Below are 9872 nucleotides of genomic sequence, written 5' to 3' on the forward strand. Positions count from 1 at the left end.
TTGGTCGAATAAAATTTGGAAAATGATATGAATCGATACACTTACGGAAGTTTAAGATTTAAATTAATATAATTATTAGTTTAAGGTCTTTAACTTATACAACTTTCAAAGTTTACAAGTTTAAATTGATATTCACCCAAAATTAAATTATACAAAATACTATTATTCTTTAATATGAGTTTATGCTTTGGACGTTAAATCGTCTAGTTTGATAGTTATTTGTGAAGGAACTCTTATACAAGAATACCTCTGGGCGGAAGCGGATCGTTCCGAACTCATTGTGACAAAATTTTCACATTTACAATATGACAGACAAATTTGCAATAAACAACAAATTACCAGCATGCTTTGAGAACTAAACAACAAGAGAACAACAAAACATACCAATTGAAGAATTTTTCTTCATCGAAATCTTGCTCTCTTCAAGGACTGTTCCTCTTGCTCTCGCTGGAACGTTTAAGCAATCATTCACCAAATCACGATCGTCTACTCATGAACGGCTTCCACACGAACACAGCAATGGGGATGACACCACCACTTAGAACCCTCAGTATTCTCGGTATGAGAAATTGGGAGGTGTGGACTCTGTTGGATTTGGTAGAGGGATGGAGGAAAGGAAGATCATATACAACGACTAAGCAAGTGGGAGAAGGCAAGGCCTATCATATAGACGATGCTTGATCGTTTAGAAGAAGGTACACGATCGTTTAGTAAATAGGCTGCAATCATATAGACGATCGTTTAGGAAAAAGCTAGATGATCGTTTAACAATTCTTATGTGATCGTTTAGAAAGAAGCGCACGTGTATATGATTGTGTAGAAATTTTGAGCTATCGTGTAGTTTCTTGGTTTGTTATGCGATAGGCCGTATACACTCCGTGAGTGAATTACGTGATCTCTTAGCAAAATGAAAACGATTTTCATTTTATTCTTCAGTTACAAAAACTGAATTAAACTTTCCACTATCACATGAATCCACTGAGCTACCAAGAGAACCTTATGGACCTATGGCTCGAAGCTCCAACGGTACATGAATAGCTGACTAAACTCTTTAGCCACGAGATCCACCATCCGTTAACTGTCAGGCATTCCACCAAAGACCGACAGTTGAACTCTTCTTACTATAGATATATTTCTGTGTCCATCGGATATAACCAATCAATAGTATGATAACCCTTCATAGCTGCTCGTAAGTACACCTGGGCCAATTTACCATTTTACCTCTGTAGTTACATCTAACTCCTTTAAGTACCATTGATTCCTCTAATGAACAATACAACATAGTTCTACTATGTGTGGACACCTTTCGTGCCATGAGAAGGTGTGTGGCGCCATATCGTTCAAGCCCCAAAATCAACCCTTAAGGAAGTAATCTATCTACTAACTCTGTTTCATGAAAGGAGTGAATTCCATCTTGTATAGATGAGTTCCCAGCTCCCAAATCAGACGAATCCCCAAAGTGGTAGGTTTGAGTCGGCAATCTGGCCACTCACACCCATGCAAATCAAAGGACCGCCCTCAAATGCAGGAGTTCCCAACTCACTCAAGATTGAGGTCATGTTACCTATGGTCATCCTAGTGAAGTGAAGTCTCTGTCATGAATGACATTATATAACGAGACGTTAACACTTTATGGTTAGGTCTTATACAAACTCTTTGTATAAGACGCCCCCGCTTGCATGTCCCCACATGAATGATCAGAATCAGACCATCTGTAACAAGTCACAACACTTGTAACTATTCTACAAAGCGGGTTGCATCCGTAACGTTACTAGGATAAGGTTTCCCTCCTATATCCATATACTACAGACCATTTTGGTTATCACTTAATATATGATCCACTTGTATGTTTCCACATACATGCAAGTTACAAACGGCAACCAGGGATTTTAGTTTATTGGTTTGTGGTAAAGCAAATAAAACATCCGATGTTCATAGACAATAAATGAAGAAAATATCATATATTATACATCACTAGTGTTTGTTCAGAAACCGTGTTTACAAACTACAGGACACAAGAGTTTAGAGCATCATCCCCAACAATTTGGTCTCGGTTTGGTAAATTTTTTGTTTTTTAAAATTGTGTTTGTTTTAGACAATTTTGTGATCATGGTTTTCAAACTCTCTAATGTTTCCAAATTCTAAAAATAAAAGTTACTTTTTAAAATTTGGCTTGAATTTTGAAAACATTCCTAGAATGTAGACAATAAAACATACAAATCAATAAATGAAAGTGGTGTTTGTAGGTTTAATTTTAAAAAGCCAAACACCAAAATAAAATTGTTCCTAAACCAGCCTTGATTTTTTTTCTTTTTTTTAAAAAAATTCAGCTTATAAACACTAGTTCTACAGTCTACGTCCACCCACAAGTTTCATATTATTAACTCTCTACTCATGTTTCTTTAAAAGCCAAGCAAGTTTTTAAAACTACACAAAGTAGTTCCTGAAAGTTTGTTTTTATTTTTATAATTTAGCTGTTTCTTTACCAATATAAAAATCATAATTTAAAAAATTGAACGGAAGGAAAACAAACATAAATTTAAAAAAAATTAAAAATGAAATTATTACCAAAAGAGTCCTACATCTTTTTTAAATTTGAAATAAATTATTACTCTTATTTAAATTATATATTATAAAATATGTGTGCAACTTTTAAATGATGAGAGATCAAATTATCAAACTTACATATAATAATCGACTTATCCATTACGATGTGCTGATTGGCTCTACTAGAATGGTTGAAAATCTATTACAACGTGGTTAAGGAAGAGTGAACAAATTATAATTCCCCATTTTACTACATTTATAGAATGATATGAAAAATAGTACTAAAAAACTAATTTTGAACTAGCATATTGATTCCTGAATCACGTTTCAAAATTATATTATGATAAATTGTTATTACTTGGAGGACTCGCTCAGAGACAATATATTACACATATATTGTATATATTTCATGGTATAGTCTAATTTTTTTAAATTGCTTTAAAAACTATATTGATCCGTCACGTCTTCCATCGGATAGGAAAGCACATGGTCTAAGACTTTTTTGTTCAATATAATATCAAAGAAAATCAACCATGAAGACTAGAACAAATTTTTATGAAGTATTCCAAAATATAAAAATAAAATTTGAGGTATAAAAGATATGACTCAGTACTTAGCTTTAAAAGGATGACCTGAGTTATTTCCAAGTATATAATCGACCCATAAGCTCAACCATGGTGGTTGAAAAGATCTAACTCGCATCGTAAGATTAATAAGAACTATGAAAGTTATTTATAGAACCATCATGAAAGTTAAGAAGATCGTAGAGATTGATCTATAGGTTCGATCATAGACTTCATAAAGATCGACCCATGGGATCAGTCATGATGGACAAATTATGCCCAAGTGTTCATCTATCAGGCCAAGATTCACGAATAAGAAGATTAATTAGTCAAGTAACCATTATGTTTCCACATCCATTTGAGACCCCAAAAAATGAACAACTTTTTTTTGGAACACACAAGATTCTTGGAAATAGTGGAAAGATCAGAGGAAAGGAAGGCTCAACCCATAAAAAATAGGTGCTTTGAATCATTACTATTTGACTCGGACCTCCTTCTTTGTTACCGGGGTCGACCCCAAAGCCATCTACTGTCTGAACTTCCTACATTCACTCCCGAAGTAGAAGAAGAATTCCCAAATGAGAGAGGTGAGCTTTGGCTTGCAACTAGTTAGGGAGGTACGTGCCTAGCCAAAGTAAGAGCTTTGCCTATGGCAACTCTCACCACCTTACCCTCTACTTTTGTTCCTTTAGTGGCTATTGAGAACAAATCAAATCAGATGGTTCTATTTCTCAATTTTTCTGATTTGATCCTGTGGACCCAAGTCCTAGCAGATTCGTTAAATGCTGATTCAACATGGATTCTACATCTTGGAACCTCGAGCATACTCAATGCCTCTCCCTTGTCTCCTTCGCCTATGACTGCTTAGAATGGTTATCCTATCGATTTAGAGGCATAGTTACTCCCTCTCTGGCTTATTAACATGTTTACTTCCATCGTAGATAATGTATTTGGATTCAAGGCTCTACGTGTTCTACGTCCGGAAGATTTGCAAATCTCTACTACTTATGTTAAATATTTTGTTATCGAGATTTGTATGAGTTATTAATTGAGATAAAAACAAAAATTTACTATCTAACTAAGATTAATACATTAATTATTGATACACATCCATTTGATAAATAGATTATTCAGTTACAGAAACAACTCCATTGGCTTTCAATTTTGCATCTCTCTAAAATTGCGACAAAGAGTTCGAGAATGGGGTAGAGTCCTACCCTTTAAGATGAAGATAAGATTCGAGTTCTAAAGCTTTATGCATGCACCCTCGTATAAGTGCTGTGTACAAGTACCAAAATAAGACAAGTCATTGTCTGATCCAAGTAGATAGACATTTGAGGTAAAAGACTCTAAGTTCTCCATTCTCTTAGCTTTTTAATTCATTACTAACTTGATCGTCAAAGTGTGAATGATTAAGCGCCGAACCAAAGCCAGATTTTCTTGTCTTATAGGACAATTATTCGATTTCTCTAAGCTATACTAATTCACAATTGAACATTATTCATTAAAGAAAATGCAGCAAAAGAACCTCACACGAAAGTATTGTATTTGATTATATGCTGTTTACTTGTTTAGGGAATCTTACATCATATTAAAAATTTTGAAAATACAAAATATACAAATAATACACTGGGAGTGGAATTTATATAACAAATATCATTACTACAATAAAAAATACATTTCTGGAACTTGTTACTTACAATCTACGGACAAGAGGTATGAAAAACTTCACCCTTATAAAGGGAATGCCCATAAATTGGCGACTTATGCAGAAATGAATTTGTTGTACAAATCTTCGTCCTCTTTAATACCAAAAGAAACATAAAGGTTGTTTTTTGCATTTGGAACTGGAAAATCCGCTGAACGAAGAGACTCCGAGCAAGAAGACGACAATAATCTATCTTTATATTCCTTTCGAATTCCCCATAACTCCTCAACACAAGTTTTCATGGATGGTCGAGATGGTCTCAAAGGATCAAGGCATCGGCGAGCCAATTTGAGCATATTCTCCATGGTCACTGTGGATGCAGAAGTCCTTCTCAGTCTGGGATCCATGGCAATCACAGCTTCTCCATCTTTCAGTTTCTGCATTGCCTGCATATTATATGCAAGTTTTTATCATGTCTCCTTCTATATGATCTTTCATTATGATATTTAGCTTTGATTTGTTGTACGTATGAGTCAAGTCTATAATGGCCAATGGGGCTATTTAGCTCCTGGGCTGGACTTAGAATTAAAAAGCTGAGCCAACATTTGTTACGCAGATTTGTTTATTTCAGGTTATAGTTTTGTTACATTGCATTACATTTTCAGGCTCATTGCATTATGGAACCCACCTTTATTCTATATGCTAACTTTTACTTATCATAAATCCATGAACTACATACAAGTTGCACAATCTTATAGTTCAAAGAATATTAATTTGTATAATCTAAACAGATTTTACTCGTTGGAAGAGAGTGATGGACACTCATAAATAAATGATCAACAAAAAGATATTTGAGAGGAAACAAAACATTTATATTCGAAAAAACTCTTCAATCTTGGTTTGCACCTTTTATTTGAATTATCTTTGTGTATTCTACTCCACACACTTCCTTAAACAACACAAATGTCATCCTATATATAGGATTGCCATGGATAAATCTGGATCCATAACTCTCACCATAATTAAACAACACATGCAAGTCCTATACTTAATTCACGAACGTATCTAACTCTCTCCAATATGTTTACCAACTCTCAAATGTCTTAATTCATATGTATAACTTATTTGAATTAAAACATATTTTAACTTTCAGCATTACTAACCCCACGTATCCCAAAACTAAGCCTTAACTACCATCTCTTACATAACTCAATTGGGATACAAATGTATTAGCCATCAAGAGATCTGTGGTACAAATCTCCTACTCCCATTATACTAAAAAATATATATCTATTCTTTAAGGTCTCTCTCTGACGATCTTGTACCTTCCACAAGTGATGGGTATATTTTGTTTCTGGGCACTCTCTTTGTAATGCCAACCTAAAACAGAAAGGGGATAGAGAGCTTTGGATGGAAAACAAACAATTATGCTCTTAACACAATAAGGCAGATTGGAGTCCTTTTCTCATCCCTTTATGTCCAGGCAAGGCAAAAACTGCTATAGTTCTTTTTGAGTTTCTCTACCCATTAGTTCATAGAGAGAAATTTAAAACAAGACCTCACGATACGGCAGATTATCATAAATATACTTAATGTATTTGGTATACTCCAGACGACTTAGATTCGTGGATTTTACTTGTATAACATCTAGAGGTTCTTAACATATAGTTAGGCCAGTATGAATTCCTACCCGATAATGGTCTGCAGTAAACAGGAACATACCACATGAAGAAGAAGATGAGTGAAATAAACACCATACTGGAAAATAAATTGGCTTAATGTACCATCACACATTCAAAACTAAGAGTGGAAACAAGGTGGATGTAATTCCTGTCATGTGATGAGCACTTTCACATTTAAGAGACCAGAAAGATATGGAAACCTTTAAAACTTTGGCGGTTCTCTCATATTATCGTGATGTCACAAGGTGTAGCAAGAATATTACTCACATTTTTATATTCATCATGATATTTGACTACGTGCCTAAAAGTATTTTTAGACATTTTAAAAGCAGTAAACAAACATTTAAAGTATTTTTGGAGGAAGCATTTAAGTACCTTTTTTTTTTTTGGTGGGGGGTGGGGAGGTCAAAATTATCTATACAGAGGGTTCTGTACTTAAAAGCATCATCCTCATAAGCCAATCCGAATTCACTCTTGATCCACATTCAATTTTTGAAAGCCAAACAAGATTAGTGTGTGATTGAATTAACTTCTTAGATGATTTTGGAGGGCCAAAAGTGTAATTTCAATAATACGAGCGTTTGGTAACAAATAAAAATCACTCAAAATATTTTTTTGAATAACTACTTTAAAATTGTTACTTAAAGAGTAATTATAAAGTGATAGAATAGAATTCACTTTAGAATCACTTTGTGGTAATTCAACGTAGATTCACTTTCATATGTAGGAGCAACAAAACTGAACAAACTTACGATTGATGAAGTCACTTTAGAAAATGTAACGAAACACTCAGGGATTTTAATTAAAACCAATTTCGTAAAAAGTGTTTAAATTAGAAGCCATGTCATACTCCTTTTATGCAAAGCTTTTCAAGAGAATTTGATATTAAATTGCAAGATATAAAGGATCAAAATTATGTTATGGTGCAATTAATAAAATACTAACCCATTTTATAGTTACTCTTTCTTTGGTATCCCTCTTTGTCTCAATTGGGTGCCTTCCTGTCATGAGCTCTACCAGCAACACACCGAAGGAGTATACATCACTCTTCTCAGTGAGCTGATAAGTCCTTAGGTATTCAGGATCCAAGTACCCAGCTGTTCCTTTAACTTGGGTTGAGATATGTGTAACGTTAGAATCTTCTGGAACGAGGCGTGCAAACCCAAAATCTGCCACTTTCGCCCGTAGTTTATCCGTGATTAGGATGTTTGTAGCCTTTATGTCTCTATGGATTATTGGCGCATCTGTCAGTTACATAATAATGATTCAGATTCAGATTTCTCACTGTCTTGACAATAATCCATCAGGTAACTTATAGTTGAACTCAACATGAGCTAGTTTGTATTTTGAAGTGATTGTGATTCTTAGCCTCCAGTCCAATAATAGAAATTTTGATTTATACCACAGATATAGACAAACTGATATCAGATTAGCAAAGCTTAGGAAGTGTTTGCACTCCCTAAACCATCTGTAGGCTACTCATTTCTATGGAGGCTATCAAATGCATATTACAAAAATTGTGCGCATACCATTGTACATGTGAAGGTAGGTGATAGCATGAGCAATATCAATGGCAATGTCCAGACGCTCTCCAATCTCAAGGCCGAATCCTCGCTTCCCTACACAAAAGATATAACCTTCTTGACATTGTCTTCCTTAACATTGCGATAAGCTAGTTCCAAGTTAAATGCATACATCAAGAAGATATCATCATTCAAAATAATACAGCAAGATTGCTTACCATCGAGATGTTCCCGAAGATTTCCATTTCCAACATATTCAACAATAACGATCCTCTCATCTCCTTGCTCCAGAAAACCATACAGACGTACCAAATTCAAATGCTCAATCCTTGACAACATTTGTATCTCATTCCTGAACTCTGTCAGCAAACGCCTCTCATTCGCATCCTGCCAAAAGTATCAAATCTGTCATGCTCGCTGAATTGCAAGGACTGGAATTAGCCTCCAATCCTCAAATGCACATCGTATTGAATTTTGGAATGAAAGGAAATCAAAACCCTACATCGCCATCAATATTAACCCCAAAGCATTTAATGGTCAATTTTATATTAATATCGTCATTCAATTCATAGCTTTAGCAGTTCTTTCCATTGAAAATCTCAAGCACAACCTCGTGATGGACTCAAACTATTCCATAACTTTCAGGAAATGTAATAATAACCTCATCAACAATTATGGATTGAATTAACAGAAAATAACTTCAACTTCGTACCCTTTTGGCTCGCTTTACGGCAACAAGAGATCCATCTTTGAGCTTCCCTTTATACACTGTTCCAAATGCTCCAGCTCCAAGAACATTCGCAGCAGAGAAATTTCCCGTCGCCTTATAAATTTCTTCAATCGAGAATCCCGCAGCTGCGAAAAATTCACTGGGCAAGCTAGACGAGGAACCATACGAACCACACGAAGTATACGAACCACAAGACTTCAAAGGCGACGAGTTCTTCCCGTAGCTTCCCGTCGAAAAAGCTAAAAATCAAAGAAAACAAAATCAATTCCGCATCAATCAGCTAAAAATCAAACAAACAAAAACCTCAAACAGAACTCACAGGGGACTTCTCTACGAGAATTATTAGCTTCTCTGGTACCGATTACAGAACGATCCGAAGAATCCTTCTTCCGACCAACAAAAATAGATTTCAAAAACCCAGAAACTCGATTAACAGCCGCTTTTACGAACTTGTAAGAGAGTACAGAATCATTATTCCGCTTGTTTAGAGCACCGGAACGGCGTTCGTTTCTGGATTTGGAGCTCTGTGATCTCTGAGAATGGAATTGAGGGTTAAAATCTTTTGTGCTCTTCATTTGCAGAACAAAGATTCTGCGGATTCTGGATTTGGAAATCTGATCATCATTGATTCATTATCTGGTAGCGAAAATTTAAGCAGTTGAATTTAAGTAGAGAGATGATTAGATGGAAGCATTCAATTTTAATTTATGAAAGACTGGGCCGCTTGGTCTAGCAGAGAAGGAGTAATGTTAATCACTTTTTTTAAAAAAAAAATTGTAGGGTTAATTTGGATTTAGGGTTTATTTAAAAAAAAAATACTTAAAATGCCGGAAAAGTCCATGCTTACGGGTGAGAGTTTTCGGCCTTTTGCGCTTGACTCGCCGGCCGCCGCAATTGGGCTCCGTCTATCTTACCCGTTCTTTATTTATTTATTATTATTTTTTTGGTCTCTTTTTTTTAATTCTTTTTAATAAATTCTTGGATTTTATTATTAAAAAAAAGAGAAAACAATGGATTAATTTACTCTTCAATTAAGTTACTTTGAGCTTTAAAAAGTGTGAGAAAAAGGGAAAGAAAAGAAAAATGGTTTCTAGATTTTTTTTTTATAAAAAGAAAAATTGTGTCAAACAAGTTTAGCGAATAATTAATCTATTCAAGGTTTATCGAACACGAACCTAT

At 34.8% G+C, this 9872-nt stretch overlaps 1 protein-coding gene across 1 annotated transcript; it reads right to left on the reverse strand.

Moving 5' to 3' along the window:
• Positions 1 to 4635: 4635 nt before the first annotated feature.
• Positions 4636 to 9461, reverse strand: LOC120088467 (calmodulin-binding receptor-like cytoplasmic kinase 1). Its single transcript, XM_039045799.1, has 6 exons — positions 9013 to 9461; positions 8676 to 8932; positions 8182 to 8350; positions 7970 to 8059; positions 7386 to 7684; positions 4636 to 5204 (listed from the first exon to the last, which is right to left on the reverse strand). Exons 1-6 carry the CDS (start codon positions 9266 to 9268, stop codon positions 4875 to 4877), a joined length of 1401 nt encoding a protein of 466 aa, XP_038901727.1. The 5' UTR covers positions 9269 to 9461; the 3' UTR covers positions 4636 to 4874.
• Positions 9462 to 9872: the final 411 nt, after the last annotated feature.

Source organism: Benincasa hispida, chromosome 10, assembly GCF_009727055.1.
Source record: "Benincasa hispida cultivar B227 chromosome 10, ASM972705v1, whole genome shotgun sequence".
NCBI classification, from domain to species: Eukaryota; Viridiplantae; Streptophyta; class Magnoliopsida; order Cucurbitales; family Cucurbitaceae; genus Benincasa; species Benincasa hispida.